General features: G+C 30.7%; 1 protein-coding gene across 1 annotated transcript; it reads right to left on the reverse strand.

The window, feature by feature from the left end:
• Window positions 1–17,240: 17,240 nt before the first annotated feature.
• LOC108454420 (protein WALLS ARE THIN 1-like) lies at window positions 17,241–21,126 on the reverse strand. Its single transcript, XM_017752876.2, has 5 exons — window positions 20,793–21,126; window positions 20,279–20,341; window positions 19,672–20,197; window positions 18,570–18,721; window positions 17,241–17,784 (listed from the first exon to the last, which is right to left on the reverse strand). The coding sequence occupies exons 1-5, from the start codon at window positions 21,014–21,016 to the stop codon at window positions 17,589–17,591; spliced, it is 1,161 nt and encodes a 386-aa protein (XP_017608365.1). The 5' UTR covers window positions 21,017–21,126; the 3' UTR covers window positions 17,241–17,588.
• Between the last annotated feature and the right edge of the window lie 441 nt (window positions 21,127–21,567).

Below are 21,567 nucleotides of genomic sequence, written 5' to 3' on the forward strand. Positions count from 1 at the left end.
TCATCTTGTCCTTTCAAGTTTCCTTCAAGCTCATTTCAAATGTTTGAAGAGATTCAATCAATTCATTTATCTTTATAGTGTTGATGTTATTAACCTTTTTAATGACAATCACTTTGAAGGAGGATTTTTTGAGAAATCTCAAGACTTTACAAATTAGCTTTGCATTAGAATATCTATTGTCGAGAGAAAAAAATTGGTTAGAAATGTCATACAACTTAGCATAAAAATTTAAAATTGTTTATTTTTTCTAATAGTCTCAAATTTTCAAACATGGTTCTTAACATCTAGAGCTTGGACTACTTAACCATAGTAGTGCCTTCCTGTATTGTTTTGAGAATTTTCCGAGCTTTATGAGAAGAAACACACTTGGAGATGCTTATGAATGAAGATCTACTCCATTAAAGATGACATTCAAGACTTTTGATTTGTAATTGGCTGAAGGGAGCCGGTAGGCCCCTAAAATTGGAAATTCTATTTTAGATCCCCAAAACCTATAAATTTATAAGTTGATAATGGTAGAATTATAATTTCATCTCAAAAATAATAAAATTTGTTTTAGTTCTAATTGTAAAATTATAAGCTAATATAATAGTGAAATTATATTTTTCTTTGTATTCTCCATGTTAGGTTTTACAGTCCATGTTTATAGTTCATGACTGCGCCTCCCAACAATGTTGACTTCAACGTTTGAACCTACATATCCCCTTGAGAATGCAATGTACCTTACCGCTGCACCCAACATAATCCCTATGGAAAAGAATTGTTGGCATCACCCCTATCTCTAAGTGGTTTAAGGTTTGATGGTTTGAACTCTATTAATTTCTTTAGTAGATGGTTCCTCACTTGATAAAATGACTTCCACTCCTTGTCAAAGGTTGTCATAGGTGCCTTTTAATAAGCATAATTCAAACTATCAAGCATAAGTGGCTAAGAAATCAAGCTTCTTTTCATGTCTCATAAATTAACAAGATTTTCACTAAATTGTTTTAGTGTCTAGCTTTGATATGAGTTAAAAGTGTTAGATTGTTTTGAGCTCAACCTCACACTCATTGCAGCCTCATCTCTACAATTATAAAGTTAAACTCTCTTATTAGGCCCTTCCCGAATGAAAGTTTAGTTACAAATTGATAAAATAGTTTATTTACAACGTCAATTTATTAGAAATTCTAGAAAAGTTGTTAGGGTTGGGCAATAAATTTAAAAAAAAGCTCTAAAATGGATTTTATTGTTATTTATAAAGTAATAAATCTGATCAAATAATTACTTGTGTATCGAGTCTCAAGAAGATAATCAAAGTCGTAAAATGTCTCGAGGGGATAGTCTAAATTGTAAAAGGCCTAAAAAAAAAGTCGAAATATGATGTCTTTAAGCTTTCAACCAATTAATTTTTTTTATTATTTTTAAACTTTTGATTGCTTAGAAAGTGGACTCAAACTTAAATAATCAAACACAGGATAAGAATAAGACTCCCTTGGAAGAACCTTGCACAAACCTATGGTGAAGCCAAACCACAATTTTTAACTTCTAAATTCAAATTATAATTGCTAAATGATTACACTTATAATTGCTTCTAATCTAAAATCTCAACTCAACAAAAAAATATATAATTTATTTGAATAAAAAAAATACTCAAATATTAAAACCACTAAATTTTTACCGTGAAAACACTTAATGGTTGATACTTGATAATTTCAACTAGCACTTTGTATTTATTGAGAAAAATATATATGAGTTTAATCTTCATATGAAATTTTTAATTAATTAAATCGAAAGAGTTTTAGTTCAAGTAAGACTTCTAAAGGAACACCAAAGAAGGAGGTTCTTAAGCCACAACATTCATAGTCCGCTTAAATCAACTGAGTTTACAAAAATAAAATTGATATATATGGATGAAGTTTTAATAATAAAAATGGATTAAATTTTAATAAAATAATTAATTAATTCTTTGATCTAACATATAAAATTAATTAATCTATTTTTGAATAAAAATTAACATATAATTCAACTTTTACTATAATAATCTTTATAAAAATTTTACCATACATCCTAACCAAATATTAAAGTAATGACCATCAATGATCATAATTCTCATTTGCTTTTTATAGCCTGTATCGATTTTTTCCTCACATACCTCTTCATAGCATTCCAACACTTCGTCATTAAAAAAAGTTAACTATGAAACAAATTAGTGTTGTTTTTACATCTGTTAATTTAGATCTTTTATGAGTATTAATTGACTCTCGTCAACTGTTCATACCGAAAGTTATTAGAAAATTAAAAATAAAAACCTGAGGGATGTTCCAATAACTTGTGGTGCTGACAAAAGCTACAACATTTCAATCAGATTGCCTTATCTTGTCTACCTGACTATTCCTTTTTATCTCTTCCACTCTTAAGAATGTTAAAACTTTACTTTTTCTCCCTAAATCAGAATTTGTAATTAATGAAATGTTTATTAAGACAATGAAAGAGAAAAAAATTATAATAAATAGAACAATAATGTAAGGGATTTCCATCCATATCTTGGCAAATCATGATATTTTTTCACATCATTATCACCCACAAACAAAATATCATGAAAAAGAAGAACCAAATGTCACATTTAATAAACTCTACAACCCAATACCCCAAAGACGTGTTCTCAACGTTGTCCCAAGTGAACCTTGATTTTCAATAAATTTGCTGACAAAGGTAGAGCCAGGGTACTTTTAATATTGACATTCTTTCCTCATCCTCCACGACTATTTCAAGTAAAATTTTGGGGTTTTTTAGAAATAAAAAATGATTTATAGAGATTAAACTTTTTTAATTTATAGCTATTATTTTAATTTAAAATTTGAATGTGGTTTTTTTTAAAAAAAATACAATTTGTTTTATTACTCCAAACAACAATTATTGATCCCTTTATCATTTAATTATTATTATTTAATTTGATATAATTTAATTACTCTATAATTTATTGATCCAAATATTTCACATTAATTATTCTTTAACCTGAATTTTTCTTAAAAATATCCTCTCTTTTTTTAGCATTGTTATGCGGAAGCGTGTGAAAGAGTAAAATTATTGGACTAAAAAATCACACTAAGTTCAATTCCCAGGAAAGAGAGGTGGATCACGAGGATCACTTAAGTACCAAGTCTTTCCTAGCCAGAATATCCATCTATCGTAATTTAATAGCACAATAAATCACTACAATCACACTCACAAAATATGAACAATAAATAGTAAAGAACACCAGAATTTTAACGAGGTTCAGCAAATCTTGCTTACGTCCTCGGGCACTATCAAATATATTTCACTCCAAAACACAAGTGAAACTTTACAAATAGGGAGAGAGAACAATGCCTTAAGTAGAGAATGGCAAATGTGGGATGATTAGAATAGTAATGGTTGGCCTATTTATAGTTGAGGTTCAAGGGCCACCTTGCAAAGTCCCTATTCACTTAGGGACCAAAAATTGCTATTATCCCATGCCTAACACTAAATAAATATTTGGTGCCCATAACTTTGACCATTCTAAGGTATGGGTAGGTATGGGAAAGGTATGGGCAAGGTATGGGCAAGGAATGGGGTATATTCTAATAATCTCCACCTTGAAGATTTGATTAGGATAATCTTATCTTCACACAATTCTTTCTGCCTTTGACAACAATACTTGATAGTGCCTTCTTCAACTGTTAAACTTGCAGGATATTGATCAAGTTCAAACAATGTTCGAACTTGGTTGCTGTTACTACCTTGGTCATCATATCTGCGGGATTATCTGCAGTCTTGATCTTCTGAAGACAAATTTTCCCTTCTTCAATAATTTCCCGCACAAAATAGAATCGTACGTCGATATGCTTTGTACGTGCATGATAGACTTGATTCTTTGCTAAATGAATAGCACTTTGACTATCACAATACACGTTAATATTCTCTTGAACCAACCCCAAGGTTTTAGCCATACCTTGTAACCAAATAGCCTCCTTTACAGCCTCTGTTACAGCCATGTACTCGGCTTCTATGGTTGACAACGCAACTGTAGACTGTAATGTAGACTTCCAACTTATTGGTCCTCCAGCAAGTGTAAACACATAACCGGTGGTTGATTTTCGCTTGTCCAAATCACCGGCATAGTCAGAATCAACATACCCAATAACACCTTTACCAAGTGTATTATCCTATTTGAACAGTAATCCAACATCTACGGTCTTCTGAATATACCGTAGAATCCATTTCACAGCTTGCCAATGTCCTTTTCCAGGATTATGCATATACCTGCTCACTATACTAACTGCCTGTGAAATGTCGGGTCTTGTACACACCATTGCATACATTAAGCTACCCACTGCATTAGAATACGGAACTTGCAACATATATTCTCGTTCCGTATTCGTCGAAGGAGATAGTTGTGCAGAAAGCTTGAAATGAGAAGCCAGCGGGGTACTTACAGGTTTTGTATGCTCGTTCATGCCAAACTGCTGTAGTACCTTTTTCAAATACTGCTTCTGAGTCAAGCTAACTCTATCATGAGCTCTATCTCTCCATATTTCCATGCCGAGAATCCTTTTAGCTTCTCCTAGATCTTTCATCTCAAACTCGAGATTGAGTTGAGTCTTCAATCTTTCAATCTCAACTTTGCTCTTAGATGCTATTAGCATATCATCAACATATAAGAGCAAGTATATGAAAGTTCCTTCTTGTGGCTTTTGAAAATACACGCAATGATCAAATTTACTTCTTGTATACCTTTGCCCTTTCATGAACTGATCAAATCACTTGTACCACTGCCTCGGAGATTGCTTCAATTCATAAAGCGACTTTGTCAGTTTGCAAACCCAATTTTCTTTTCCAGCAACCTTGAATCCATCTGGCTGAGTCGTATAGATTTCCTCTTCTAAATCACCGTGTAAAAACGCGGTCTTTACATCAAGCTGAACTAGTTCAAGATCATATTGCGCAACCAAGGCTAGCAAAATCCGAATAGACGAATGCTTCACAACTGGAGAAAACACTTCATTGTAGTCTATTCCTTCTTTCTGAGGTAACCCTTTGCTACCAATCTAGCCTTATATCGAATTTTATTTTTACCAGGAAATCCTTCCTTCTTTGCATATACCCATTTGCATCCAATTGCCTTCTTTCCCTTGGGCAGTGTCACCAACTCTCAGGTCCTAGTTTTATGAAGAGACTGCATTTCTTCATTCATTGCTTGCTTCCACTTTACACCATCAGGGTTACTTATTGCTTCTGTGTAAGTAGAAGAAACATCATCATCTGCAATTGGAAGTGCATAGGCCACTATATCATCAAAGCGAGCAGGCTTACGAATCTCTCTTCTTGGCCTCCTATATGCAATTGAATCTTGTTGCTGTAGAGGTTCTTGGGTAGGAACCTCTTCATCATTTGTCCCTCCAATATTAGCTGGATCATCGTTAACCTTTTCAAGCTCCACCTGCTGCAAAGTACTACTGGTTTTGTTATCCTTTTGTGAATCCTTGTTCTTTAACATGGTTGATTCATCAAAAGTCACATCTCTACTAAAAACCATCTTTCTTGTATCAGGACACCAGAGACGGTATCCTTTTACTCCATCAGTTATACCCAAGAATAATGCTTTTTTTGCTCTTGGGTCTAACTTAGATTCTTTTACATGATAATATGCAGTGGAACCAAATACATGTAAAGAATCATAATCAGTAGCAGATTTACCAATCCACATCTCCATAGGAGTTTTTCCATTTATTGCAGCTGATGGCAAACGGTTAATTAGATGGCACGCATATATAACTGCTTCAGCCCAAAATTTCTTGCCCAATCCAGCATTGGACAACATACATCGAACTTTCTCCAGTATAGTTCGATTCATGCGTTCTGCCACCCCATTCTGCTGTGGTGTATCCCAAACAGTGAAGTGTCGCATAATGCCCTCATCTTGGCATACTTGTAGAAATGGATCGTTTTTGTACTCAGTACCATTATCTAATCGAAGTCGTTTGACCTTTCGACCAGTCTGAGTCTCCACCATCTTCTTCCATTTCAAAAATGCATCCAAAACTTCACTTTTTCTTTTCATTAGATACACCCATACTTTTCTTGAATAATCATCAACAAAAGTAACAAAATAGTGCATACCTCCCAAAGAAGCCACTTTGGTAGGTCCCCACACATCACTGTGAATGTAGTCCAGAATTTCTTTCGTATTATGAATTGCTGGACCAAATTTTACCCTCTTCTGCTTGCCCAGAACACAATGTTCACAGAATTTCATTTTGCAAGAATTTGCACCTTTCAACAAGCCTTGCTTCGCCAATGTCTGCAAAGCTTTTTCACCAGCATGTCCTAATCACATATGCCATAATCTGGTAGCCTCTGAATCTACATCTTTTGTAGAAACTGTTGATGTTGATCTAATACCTGTACTTTCATTTAAAAAGTACAAGTTATTTCTTCTTGTGCCTTTCATCACCGTCAGTTGCCCAGCTACTACTTTTAGTAATCTATCTCTCAAAGTGATTGTGAGCCCTTTAGATTCTAGGGCCCCTAATGAGATGAGATTTTTCTTCAGGCTAGGTACATAGCGAACATCTGTCAAGACTTGGATTGAGCCGTCGTGATTCTTCAATTGGACTGTACCTATTCCCATTGTCTTACAAGCACTATCACTGCCTATAAGAACAATTCCACCTTCTAGCTCTTTAAGACTAGAAAACTAGTCCTTATTAGGACACATATGGTAAGTACATCCTGAATCTAAAATCCACTCATCCGTTTGACATGCCATTGCCATGCCAACCAAGCTAAAGTCTGACTCTTCATCATGCTCCGCTACACATGCATTAGAAATAGCCTTGCCCTTTTGTAGCTTAGGACAATTCTTTTTTCAATGCCCTTTTTCACGGCAAAAGGAACATTCATCTTTGGCGGGTCTCCCTTTAGACTTTCCCCTTCTACTAGATTTGCTGCTGTGTGAACGACCTCTTACTGTTAAAACTTCTGTAATTGCATCTCTGTGATCTTTTTTATCTTTCTTTCGAGTCTCAGATCTATACAACGCACTACAGACTGCATCAAATGTGATCGTGTCCTTCCCATGAAGTAATGTGGTGGTAAGATGATCATATTCATCAGGAAGGGAATTCAACAACAATAATGCCTTGTCTTCATCTTCAAATTTCTCATCCAAATTTAGCAAGTCTGCTAAAATTTTATTGAATGAGTTTACATGGTCATTCATCGATATACAGGGTGCATACGTGAATCGATAAAGTTTATTTTTCATATAAAGCCTATTTTCAAGACTTTTCGTTAAAAACTTTTCTTCCAGTGTATCCCATAGCTTCTTCGCTGATGTCTCCCTCATGACAGAGTACTTCTACTCTTTGGCCAAACATAGGCGGATTGTACCACACGCCTGTCTATTGATCTTGGCCCACTCCTTGTCATCCATCTTGTCAGGCTTTTCTTCAAGGGCTATATCTAGCTCTTGCTGACATAAGACATCCAGGATCTCACATTGCCACATATCAAAATTATTGGTACCGTCAAATTTCTCTACTTCAAATTTTGCATTTGTCACAGTAGTTCTTGCTGATGACGATGCTGCTGCCATTTTTCTCCTCAATCCCAACTACTGTATACGTAAACAGTACCGTATATGTAAATAGTACCGTATACGTGAATAGTACTGTATACGTGAATAGTACTATAAACGGTCGTATTCCCCAAGTACGAATCTGGCTCTGATACCAATTGTTGTTCAGAAGCTTGTGAAAGAGTAAAATTATTGGACTAAAAAATCACACTAAGTTCAATTCCCAGGAAAGAGAGGTGGATCACGAGGATCACTTAAGTACCAAGTCTTTCCTAGCTAGAATATCCCTCTATCGTAATTTAATAGCACAATAAATCACTACAATCACACTCACAAAATATGAACAATAAATAGTAAAGAACACCAGAATTTTAACGAGGTTCAGCAAATCTTGCTTACGTCCTCGGGCACTATCAAATATATTTCACTCCAAAACACAAGTGAAACTTTACAAATAGGGAGAGAGAACAATGCCTTAAGTAGAGAATGGCAAATGTGGGATGATTAGAATGAGTAATGGTTGGCCTATTTATAGTTGAGGTTCAAGGGCCACCTTGCAAAGTCCCTATTCACTTAGGGACCAAAAATTGCTATTATCCCATGCCCAACACTAAATAAATATTTGGTGCCCATAACTTTGACCTTTCCAAGGTATGGGTAGGTATGGGAAAGGTATGGGCAAAGTATGGGCAAGGAATGGGGTATATTCTAATAAGCATGAAATAAATCCATGTCAACCTAATAGGTTGAAACTTTTTTTATTAAATTCCCAATAGTTCTTGTGGAAGTGTTGTCCAAACATCTAGAATCAGCTTCCATACCGTCTTTGTATGTACATGACAACTAAAAGCAATTTCAAATTATTTGAGTCGTTGACTTGTATTAATATTCTAAGTTTGAGTTGATTAAAAAATCAAATAATTTAAATGGTAATTATTTATTTTGAAATTTATTCGATTGAGTCTTAATGTAGTTAATATCGATATTATTGTTAGTGTATAAAGATATAGATTCGGATACACCTGAAATGCGTTTCTCCTCATTTTAAAAGTTAAAGAAGGGTTATAGATAATTCTAGACATTATAACAAAAATTAAAATTTAAAAATTTAATCAATTTTACAATTCAAGTTAGAATTTTTCATCCTAGTTATTATATGGTTAAAGTTATAATAGTTTCAATAGAATAAATCATCATATTAATTAAACACAAATATTTATATAAAGTGAAACTCGAGTCATACATACCATTAAACCATGTATCATTTGCTTCTAATTATATAGTTAAACCACAAAGAAAATAATGTGAAAGGTGTTTGATACTCGTTGGGGTTAGACTTCAGAGAAGTCTTGCACATAGGGTTAGATGGTTGAGATACCCAAGAAAGAATGCCAATAAACCCAAATTAGCCCATTTGGTCCCTCTTTTTATCTGCTTGTATTGTGGAACATGTAATCTAATATAGTAAAAGTATTATGGAAGTCTTTATATTAAGAGTTAAATTGTATTTTATCTTTTTTATTCAAAGGATGGATAGATCAAAGAGTAAATTGGTCATTTCTTTTAAAAATTTCTTCCCTTTATATGGTTAAAAATTGGCGTGGTTGACAAATTAACCAAACAGTAAAACATGGAATGCCACGTGTACCTCTTGTTGATGTACATGGGCCCGTTTTTAATAGTAAAAATAGATTTATATTGTGCCATGCAATGATTAAATATGAACTTAGTGCATTAATAAGATCAAAGAAAAATAAATAGAATAAAAAGAAACTAAATTGATATTTTGGGCGTGATTTAAGGAGTTGAAAATAAAGATAAAGTAATATATTTAAAGGTAAATTACATCAATTGCCTCTAAACTTTGATTAAAATTATAATTGTTATTAAAATTATCGAAATATTACATTTTAGTCACTCATTCGTTAACTTCCTCTAAAAGGATTACGTAGTACGTTAATTTAAAGAGTTAATAACCAATTTAGTTAATAATTTTAAAAATATCAAATCGATATTTTAGTTATAGTTTAAGGGATAAATTAGTTATTAACCCTTTAAATTAATGTGCTACGTCATCCTCTTAATGGAAGGTAGCGGATGAGTGACCAAATGTAACATTTCAATAGCTTTAGTGACAATTATGTAACTTTTAAAACTGGGTGACTTAAATATAATTTTAATCAAAGTTTAAAGACAAATGGTATAGTTTACCCTATATTTAAATATAATATTAAGGAAATAATAAATTTAGATATGATATTTTTCTCCAAACTTGAAAATTAAATATTTGGATTAAATTGAACGTGATTGTTGATATTAATTAATAGGTGTATATATACTGATCTATAAGGAAATTGTATGAGTTTCTAATTTTGCTCTTTGTATTGAAATTAAAACATTAATTTCTCCATTAAAAAACTAATTGCAATAAAATTAATTAATTTCCATTTTTATAAGGAAATTAATTAATTAATTAATTTATACTTTCATGGCCAAGGTATTCAACTTAGTGATAATATAATAAGACGTTTTAAGAAGGGTTTGTAATATGTCAAATTATAATATTTGCTCAATTGTTCAAATACGGCTAAAAATTCCAAAATCCATAATAATTATATGCTTAATAATTGCTTCAAAATAATTAGGGGAGATGGTTTAGGTTTTTAAAGAATACTAAGGATAATTGAATTTTAGTTCGATTGTTTATATAGGAAGACGTGGGTTTAAGTCATTCAAGTGAATTATTCTCCTATTTAAAAGTTGGGAAAAGACTATGGGTAGTTTTAAGTATTATGTCAAAAAGAGCAAATTTATAATAAGAATATAAAGATATAGATAAAAACATATTAAAATAAAGATTCTTTTAGAAATGAGATCTCTATATATAAAATAGAGATTTATTGCAATAATATAAATATATAAAATATTTAGATTAAAGGAGGAGGAGCTAAAGGATCATGCTTAGTGTTGGAACCAGTTTCTGCATAATCTATGGTTTCGATTAGCATCCTTTCTTCATTGAATTCATGTCCCGACATTTCTTTAGCTTCATTTGATTTTTTCACATCCTGCAAAATATAATCATATATACAACCTTAATCTAATTATTAATTATATATACTTTTAAGAAGCAAATTTATAAAGATAATTAATTAATCTTTTTCTCCTAAAAATGGCAATTGTTTAAGAAGACAACAATATTCAAAATTGTAAGCAGAGGTGAAGCCAACAATTCATTATTGGAGGGGTCAAAATAAAATTTTAAAAGTTTGAGAGATCAAATCTAAAATTATTGTTAAAAAAAAGGCTCAAATCGAATACCACATAACTAAAAGGGATATTATGCCCCTTAGCTAAGGTGGCTAGAGCCACTGTTTGCCCTTCTAATTACGCCCTTAATTGTTGGTATTAATGCTCATTCAAAAGTATCTCTTTTATTTTAAGATTAAGAATCTATCAAAGGAGTTTATTTTTCTCCCTAAAATATATTGTTATATTATTCTATTTTTAGAGTTTAAAAACTTTAACGGTAAAATATCAACTAATATATATATATATATATATATATAAAACTTGAAAGATAGAGAAGAAACCTGAGGAAGTAAATTTTGGAGGGAAGAGGGAGTAATTCCTCATTTAACTTGAGGTTTCCTATATAAAATATATAAATAAATATCAAAGAAGTTTTGTATAAATTAATTAACCAAATTGTTAAAAAAAAAAACTTAAACAGGTAAAATATTGCCCTTACTTGTTGTAGGAACAGCAACACAAAGTATCAAAAAACAACATAAACCCAAAAAAAGTAGCATGAATCTAATATTAGAACTTTTGTTCTCCATGCTAATCATTAACAACAACCTTACAACAATGAGAAAGGAAAAAAGAAAATGGGGGATGGCAAAGGATAGCATTTGAGCTTTGGTAATTGGTAGTTTATATAGAGATTATTGCTTTTACATTAATATCAAATTAAATCAATTATATCCTCTTTTAAGATTTATTTGAATGATACTTGTTTAATATGTAATTTGTATTTAATGTAGATTTGGATATACATTCTTAATTATGGATATCATAATTTTATTAAAAAATAAATAACTCTACTACCATACATATTACAACTATTTCAATATTGGTAACTTTATGAACACAAAGTGTATAAAAGGATTATTAGTTTTGTCATAAAAAATATTACACATTTTATTATACAATTATTGTTATGTTAATATTGCAATAAATGATATTATATCTTTCTTTGTTTAAAGAAATTAAATCGAAAAAATAAACTAACTGCACATAAAAACTTTGAACGAGGCTGTTGCTTGCTTTAACGACCGGAGTGATTGTTAGAACCTATTTTGGAATATCTTCAAACACCTTCAGATTTTGTCTTGTATCAAAAGCCATTTTAACCAAACAATCAACAATATTATTAGACTCCCTGGGCATGGGTTGCATGTCCCAAACTCCAATATTGGCTAAACGTTGATGAATTTTTCTAATAAGAGTAGAGTTCGAATCATTGAAGGAAGTAGCTTGACTGGTCTTGATCGCCTCCAAACAATCTGTTTGAATCATCACCCTAACAAATTGCTTATCTTAGATAAGAGTTAATCTGTTATAGCCTATGATCCACTCGCCTTTTCCATTTAGTAATACTCCTCCAGCTATAACAGTTCCATAGCCTACATGTATTGCACCATCAGTGCATAAACTAAACCAATTATCTAGGACTACTGACCTCAATTATCTAGGATCCATGGGTCCTTCCATCATCTAATACTATTCCCATTACCAATAGACCAAAGCAAATTTTATTGGAGAAGGGGCCAAACCTTAGAAAGGGCCCTCCAAAGGATAGAACAATGTCCCCGAGAAAAACAATCCGACATACCTCCTTCATTCCATACTTGGATCTAAGAAAACAAACCCAGAGAGCGTCCGTTTTAGAACCTAAACTACACCCCAACTTTATCATACTATGTCATTTTTAACTAAACACGCATTTTCAAGATATTATAAATGTTAATTATTAGTTTTATTTTTAAAGTCAGACTCTAACAATATTTTAAAACAACTATTTAGAGTAGAAAATGAATGTATAAAACATTGACTTCATAAGTTCATTTTAAAAATTCTAAATTTTTTATTATTTTAATAAATATCAACAATTAATTTAAATTTATTTTGAACATTCATTAATTTATATTTATTATAATACAAATTATCTTAATTCTACAAACCTACTATAATTATATTCATTATCTTACTATATTCTAACATTTATTTCATTAAATCTCATATATATCATTACAAATATAAATAACAAATGCTATGAATTATATAATGTTTAAATAAAACTTGCTAAACATATGCATGTTACCAATTTTATCTACCTTCTTTTATTTCAATGGAAAGTTTAATTAGAAATAAATGCTCGACATTGACTTTCTAATCACTTCTTATAAAAATCTTATTCCATTATTTACTTCGTATTTAATAATTTAAACAAAAACATATCATATTTAATCAGTAATAATATCTTAACTAACCATAATTTTGGGTTAATAACCCATAATTGTGTTTGAAATGACATTTTATTAATTATTTAATACTAATTAAGTTGTAAATGTTTATATTAAAAGTTAAATTACATTTTGATCTCTCAATTTCATCAAATAAAAAAATGTTTTATTTTTAAATTTTATATTAATATTTTAATTAAAATTATCAAATTATTTAAGCTAGTGAAATAATATGAAAATTAATTTTAAAATTTGAGTATAATAAAAGGACTAAAATTAAATGTTAACTGATAAATGTCATATGACATGTCAGATTGCTTTGTAAGCATATTCCAACTAAAAGCAAGCATGGGTGTTACTTCTTTGTACCTAATATTGGATGAATGATACATGGTTTTTAAAATTGGATAGGTAATCGGTTGAGTCAATTTAATCGATTTAAATTTAACTCAATTTTAAATAAATAAATTATTAAAAATATTATAAAATTATATTCGATTGATTTTTATTTCAATTCCATCAATTATTTCTTATTATTTTAGGTTGGTGTTAATTCTCAATTTAATCGGTTTGTTTAGCCTGATTTTAACAATTATGGTGTTGAATACAGTAGCAAATCAATGTACATTCCGCAAATCAATGTACATTCCTCAAATCAGTTTATCATATTAAATTGTCTTTTTCTTTTCTTTTTTCTTTTTTGTTCTAAAAGAGTTTTTCAAATATGTATGACTCAAATTTACCTGCTCTAACTTGGAATTTAGTCATATTGTCAGCAAGATTTCATCTTGACTTGTTTACTTTTTTAAATTTAATTCGAACTGATTTATTCGACTCAAATTTCATTTCACTCGATTTGATTTGAATAAAAATTGAGTTAAGACGATAAAATAGGACTCATCAACTCGAATAACTTAAAATTTTTTACTCGATTCAATCCAACGCTAACTCTTAATTTTCAATTTCAAGACCTCAACATTATCATTAAACAAATGTTTCGTTTGGTCCTAATTATATAATTAACCCCGAAGAAAATAATGTGAAAGGTGTTTGATACCCAAGAAGGAAGGCCTAGAGACCCAAATTAATATCTGCTCGTATTGGACCATTCAATCTAATGGCCTATGCTTTCTTTCCCTAAGGAGTGGTTCTGCCCAAGCTGTTCTGCTTCCATGTGTCATTGGCCGAGACTTTTATGGGCGGATCGTGAAACGTGCACGGTCTCCGTCGAAACTTTACTTTTTGTGAAAAATTTCACTATATATGGAAATTAAATATATGATTATTTACAAACTATTGGTTGAGATGGTAATAAATTTTGAGAGTACAAATTTTAATATTGAAAAATATATTTGTAGGATTAATTTATTTTTTAGTGCTTTGACTTGATATGGAACAAACTCAAGTCTATTGCTTATAATTATTAAAAATTCAAAACTACGACAAAAATTTTCTTTTGTGGGGTTGGTGGGTTAAAACATGGCTATTATTATTAGATAATCAAATAAAAGTACACGAAAAGAAAAAAATGCATTTTGATAGTTAATAAAAATGACGTAGAATTCTGGAATTGTGTGGTATCGGGAGTATGGTTGATTCATAGAAGAAGAAGAACTATATTGGGTAGTAACTCGTTAAGGGTAAGTCCCTTATCTCATATCTTTTTAAGTTGGTTTGGAATGTTTATGTGTATTTCATTTGGTGCAAAAGAAATGGTAGATTTTTTGGTGAACCTGTAATTTCTGTGAATCATCTATTAGCAAGAATTTGGAAAGTGGTCTGTTGTCGTCTTACCGAAAAGCTTACTAATTTTTTGGATCGTTATAATATGCAATTTTGTTTGATTTAGAATTTGTTGAATTGATTTTTTTTGTTCTTTGATTCTTTGACTTGTTGTACAAAACATTGTTGTTCTTCGTTCTTTGTATCAATTTTACTGCTTCTTGGATAAAATACAAATACTTATCCAAAAAAAATGATGTAAATAAATATTGAGAACATTGCAAGTAAAAATATTATATAAAGGGCCATGTATTACGAGTTATATTGCATTTTACCCTATTTACTAAAAAAATGGACAAGTTAATCCCTATACATTAAATCAAAAAGCAAACTAGTCTTTTTTGTTAAAAATCTTATTCATTTCTACTGTTAAAAACTGGTGTGATTAACAAAATAACAAGGCAGCCACACGTGGCGTGCCACAGGTACGTCATTTTGACATACAAGGACTAATTTACTCATTTTTTTAGTAGAAGGGTAAAATGCAATCTGACTCTTAATACAAAGGCCTCCATGATACTTTTACCATACATGGCACTTTTAGGAAGGGAACTCAATTTGATTCTTGGAGACAACATTGTTAAGAGAGATAGCCATAAAACTTAAAAATATTAATGTTTATGAACCATAAAACAAACAGAAAAAAAATTAATACTTTAAATTTAAACAAATGGTGTGAATTTTTATTTATTTATAAAATCAATTACATAGTTATTCTTGTAAATATATAAGAATATATGCACATATATAATACTAGCTATATATATTTTTCTTATATGCAATTTTTTGATACAATGCATAGAACTACCTATAACCCCTTCCCAACCCTTAAATAGGAGGATAATACATTTTCAACGCACTCGAATCCATGATCTCTTACACTAACGACAATACCGATATCAATCAAATTAAAACTCAATCTTCAAAATAAAGTTAAAAACTATGTAGGATTTGCAGTTAATTAGGACAATGCATTGAGACAAAAACTTTGTGTAGACAAAAGAAAGAGTAATTAATTAATTGGAAGACAAGAAAGATAAGTAAAAGTTCTAAGAGAAACAAAATGATGCATATTCCATTCACATCATTAAAGCATATTTTGATTGCTGAAGAAAAAGAAAAGGGGATTATTGCCTTTGAAAAAGATTTTACTAATTAATGTGATAATTAAAAATTCCCTAATGATGTCAATCTCTTTAATATTAATTAAAGCATTAATCTTGGGATCCCTTCACCCACCTTTTGCTTTTAACTCTATTTTCAGTACATAATTTAAGAGGTGGGGGATGAAGGATTTGAACCAAGACACTTCTAATTAAGTCAATCTTCTTAAAAGGTTCGTTAGTTCCTTAATTTTGGCAATTTTTTGCTTATCTCCACTAAATAAATAATATATATTTTTTATATTTCTCTAACATCTTTTTGTTTTAAAATTTATAGTTGAAACCCAATGCACCTATTTTGCTTTTCCCCTTGGTTGTTTCTAAAAGCTTTATGGGTCATATCACTTACCTATACTATATAATATAATTTAATATGAAATGATACTGTATTATATATTATATGTTTGTCATTTCTCATTGCATGTCATTTCTTTCGCTCCCTTCCAACATAATATATAAATTTAGTTACCTTCCAAAATGTAGGGTTTGGTGCTATGCTGTCGGTCTCTAATTTATCTTTATTATGAGCATTCATATATTTCCAAACAGCTTGTTTGGTATGATGGGAATTTGTTTAACTTTGGGTGAAGTATCGTCTGCTAATTGAATTTGATAATTTTTTAAATTTAATTTTGTTGATATATTGGATTAAGGGATGTAGAAATCGAGGGAGAGGATGAAGAACTAGAGAAGAAAAGGATTAAAAAAGGGGGTCTGGATTGTCCTCCTCTAAGAATTTGAAATTATTTTTTAGGGGTTTTCAAGTCGATTTTTCAAGTTAGATTTTGTATCAGACTCTGAATCGGATTATTTTGTTATCATTATATAACAAAATTTTAATTTTAATTTTATTTACATTCATTAAGAAATTTGTTAAATTTTAGGATTAATGTGGATTAAAAAAATTTAGAGACTAAGGGCATAGACGGGACAAGCTCCCAAAATGGTAAAATTATTTTGTAACTTTTTAATATTTTAAAATTACAAGTAAATATAATGGTAAATTTGCACTCAAAAAATATGATTTATTTTTTACTTTTTAAAAAAATTTTGGCTTTGTCCTCTTAGAAACTAAGTTGAGAAAACCTATCAAATTGAAGGATTAAATGTTAATTTATCATTTTAATTAAAAAAGGATTTCATATTATTTAAGTTCGTGGGTCCATTTGGATACATGCATGATGATGATTTTGAGCAATTTAACTTGATAATTTGCATTATCTTTTTATCTTTAAAACAAACCATAAGACTAACATATAAAAAAGCATATGGAGAATTTCAGGCCCCCCATAAGCCATCATACACAGCTGTGACAGTGATCATCATCATCTTTCAAAAACCCTCTCTGCTACTCAGAGAACAGCCATTGACGACTAAATTAAAAAGGAAAAAGAAAAAGAAAAGAAATTAAAAAAAAAAAATCATACACACACAAACTTTCTGATATAGGGTAGTGCTTCGTTTTTTCCCCATTTGTTTCTTTCATTTTTTGCAGCAAAGCAGAATGGTTGAAAGTTTAGGAATTTTCTTTAGGGGTCAAACATTTTCCGTTGAAGGTGGCAAAAGTGGCTGAGTAAGGGATGTTTTGATATGGCTCGATGCTCTGCTGTTGCCGTGCTCCGCCGTTGACGATTGAATTGCGGCTTTTTCTTGAGCTGCGAATTTTCTTTCTTCGCTTTTACCCCATAGCACTAAATATAATCCCGTTATAATCAGCACTGCCCCTATGATACTGTAATATATAGTGTTTTACCACAAGGAAAATAGTGTTAAATGGATGAAAGATAATTAAAACAAGCAATCAAATTGTAAATACGAGTCTATATATTATATGGATAATTTGGACTTAACTAGTTGGTTTTAAATATGTTAAATTTAAGTTAGCGATGTGATCGGTATAGATGTTTTAAATTAACGACTAGGTTGTAAGGACGTAGTCAAGGGCCTCAACTTTTCTTGATTAAATAGTATAATTATAATTCTAGTATCTCCTAAATGTATATTGTTCAATTTAATCTCTCTTAGTTTTTATTTAAATGGAATAGTTGTAATTTTAGTTTTTTCCAAAAGTTAAAAAAAAATAAATCAATTTAAGCCATTTTAATACAAATTTTTTAAATTTTGGACACCTGAATTTTTTTAGTTTTATCTCAGTCTCCCATCACTTGATTCTTAACTTCGCCCTTGCTAGGTTGATGGGAGCACTTAATTTTAAATGTGTGATCAAATTTTGAATAGTACCTATTGTAAAGATAATTTGGATCTAGCGCATTAAAAAGACAAATATCAATACTTTTTTAAGACATTGGATCTAAGTTGCCTATTTTTCCACATGCTTCACATTATATTCAAGCTAGCAGTTAACTATTAAGCTGATAAATAAGTTGACAGAAGGATCTAACTGATGTGATATTGGTACTTTGAAGATTTAAAAAGTACTGTAATAATTGGGGGATGTATAGTGCAATTAACCCATTATTAATTGTTGAAAAAGGAGAAACAAAATGACCCACTTACCCTCCCAAATAGAACTCTTCGCCTAAAGCAACGGAAGACATAATAGCGACAACAAGAGTCTGAACAGGTTGATAAACAGCAACGAAGACAGGGCCACCTCTGTCAATGCACCATATTTGTACAGCAAATGCAATCCCCGATGCCACCACTCCCTGCACATTTCATTTCCACACCAAAAAATTTTTGGGTCTTAAAATACTATGCACATAAAAGATAGCTGTAGGCATTGCTTTTGTTATGCATGTACAATAAAGTAATTAACATGCACAAAGATTCACACTCTACAAAATAAAAGAAAAAAGCCAATCTGTGCTAAGAATTTCAACAAAGATTATTTCTCTCTTCTCCATGTGCCTAAAATGTTTATTTTAGTACCATTTGGCCAATTTCCCAAGTAGCTAATGGTATTTGATAACCATCTTTTATGTTAAAAGATATATTTGGGTGTTAGAACCATTAATTGGTCGGGTGTTTATGTTGTTAAAAGTGTGAATAGTATACATAAAAGATAGGGTAAAAGTATAATAGAGTACTTGAGAGTTCGATTGCATATTTTATATTTTTTACTCAAAAAAAATAAATTAATCCTTATATATTAGATCAAAAAGTAAATTGATCATTTTGTTAAACATCTCATTCATTTCTATTGTTAAAATGGTCTATGTACGTCAATTTGAAGTACATGTATAGTATATCATGTGATATTGTATGATTATTCTATTAGCCATACTAGTTTTTAACAGTACAAATAGATAAAATTTTAATAGAAAAGACCAATGTATTCTTTGATCTAACATATAAAAACTAATTTATCCATATTTTGAGTAGAAAAGTAAAATATAATCTGACTCTTAATATAAGGACTTTGATAATTTTACTTAGAAATATATATTTAGGTGCTCAAAAAATCTAAGTCGTGACATAGTAAGTAACTATTAGGACCCGAAAACATTGTTGGAAAAGAGGTTGCAGGACCAATAAACTGGTCACTTGGCATAGTCCTCCGAAATAACTTAAACGTTAGATTAATAATCTAAACGTATCCCGAAACACAAATTCCCATTAAGAAAAGAAGAAAATTGCATAAATGGTTTCTACTAACCGCATAGAGAATAGTGAAGAGTTCACCACCAGAGTGAAAAACCCAAGCTTGAGCATCCCTTTCAAAAACCGCAGCAATAACAAGGAACTGAATGAGACCAAAGAAACATGTATAGGACGTAACCGAGAGTCTAGCCGGGTACTTCTTCAGCACCGGTGCTTGTAACACTAGCCAACCAGACCAAGACAAGCAATGACCGATCAAAAACAAACAACCAAGTGTCCAATTCTTTCCATTTGCGTCACCCAAAGAAACAAACATAGGTGGTGTGGGTCTATTCAATGGTGGTCTTGGACTGTATATGGTTGGACCTTGGTATAATGTTATCACTGATGCACCAGTCACGCATAAGGCTGTTCCTATTACCTTTGATATCCCATCTTTTCGATCAAGCCTCACTTTTTCTATCCTAAGCAAAGCAGCCATTAGAAAAGTAATGGCGGGGACTGAGTTTTGTATTGCAGATGCAAAGGTTGGTGATGTGTTATCCAAACCAAGCAAATAGAAACCTTGATTTGCTGTTATCCTGAAAAATAAAAATAGGGTTAGCTTTTTATGTTTTTCTTTTCCCATTGTTCTTTACATTTTATGTGTGTTTAAAGCATACCCGACAAGAGCTAAGAGGAAGAACTGTAAAAGAAAATTTAGTGTAATGGCTGGTCGGTCCTTCCTGTGGAACAAAGAAGAATCAAGTTAGGGTTTTAATTTAAAAAGCATATCATGCTTGTAGGTAAAAGTATTTGCTCTATATTAAGTGAAATTCCATTTTGCCCTTTATTTAAAATTAGATAAATTAATCCAAATTTATTAGATTAAAGAGTAAAATAATCATTGTTATTAAAAATTTTATCTATTTCTACTATTAAAAGCTAGTATGATTAATAAAATAATACCAAATGTACCTTATTTTGGCATATATGAATTAATTTTAACAGTAAAATGAATAAAATTTTTGATAGAAGGTCCAATTTATTCTTTAATCTAAGATATAAAGATTAATTTATCTAATTTTAAATAAAAAGATAAATATAATCAAACTCTTAATATAAGAGTTTTATAATACTTTTACCTATGCATGTAATATATATATATATATATATAATATGTATATTTGTATTTACTTTTCGAGGAAATATGCAAATGGGAGGAGGAGAAGGAAAGCAATGATGTTTCTGTAGACTGGGAAGACGAGTTTGCTAACGCCCATGTTAAGGGCAGCTCGAGAAACAACATGGAACCCTGCATATCCGAACTGCAAGGCCAACATGGCCATATGCAGCTGGAGTCTTTCGGGAACCGAGCACCACATCCTCTTAGAGACGGCTGAACCACCTGCATCAGCCATTGAAGCAAAGGTCTTGAACTAAAAGAAAAAAAATTTTAGGGATTTTTACGAGAGAGATTAAAGGGAAGTTGAGGATGGGGAGCTAGGGAACGAGGTGCTGGTATATATATAAATACATTTGAAGAGTGGGAGAGAGAAAAGAGTTTTGGTCTAATTTTGTTTTTGGTCACTCTACTTATAATTTGAATCCTTTTAAGTTTTATAATAGTGTTGGTAGGTTTAAATTAATAACATTGTTACTTGCTACTGTTTACATAATGATGAAGATTTCCTTCTAAAGTAGTATTAAGTAATCTGCTGACATGCATACATATTATTTGTTCAAATACAGTTAATTAGATTTTCATGTCATTCTAATTGTATAATTTTGTCAATAACAACTAATAGTATTATCAATTTAGACTACCGATAATATGTAAGAATAGTAGCAAGTCAAATAGCTACATTTTTGCTTTATTTAAATTTGAGTTCACAAATTTACTTAAAATCTGAATCCATTTATTATTAATAAATTATCCTAGTATTAATATTAAAATTTAAATTTAAATTAA

Source organism: Gossypium arboreum, chromosome 6 (genome assembly GCF_025698485.1).
Source record: "Gossypium arboreum isolate Shixiya-1 chromosome 6, ASM2569848v2, whole genome shotgun sequence".
Classification (NCBI taxonomy): Eukaryota; Viridiplantae; Streptophyta; class Magnoliopsida; order Malvales; family Malvaceae; genus Gossypium; species Gossypium arboreum.

Bases quoted from the DNA above. Each gene is read 5' to 3' on its own strand.
- LOC108454420 (XM_017752876.2), bottom strand. From the start codon at position 21,016: ATGGCTGATGCAGGTGGTTCAGCCGTCTCTAAGAGGATGTGGTGCTCG. The intron at 20,342-20,792 runs GTAAATACAAAT...TTTGTTCCACAG, and splicing joins TTTGCATATTTCCTCGAAAA to GAAGGACCGACCAGCCATTA. The intron at 20,198-20,278 runs GTATGCTTTAAA...TTTATTTTTCAG, and splicing joins TTCCTCTTAGCTCTTGTCGG to GATAACAGCAAATCAAGGTT.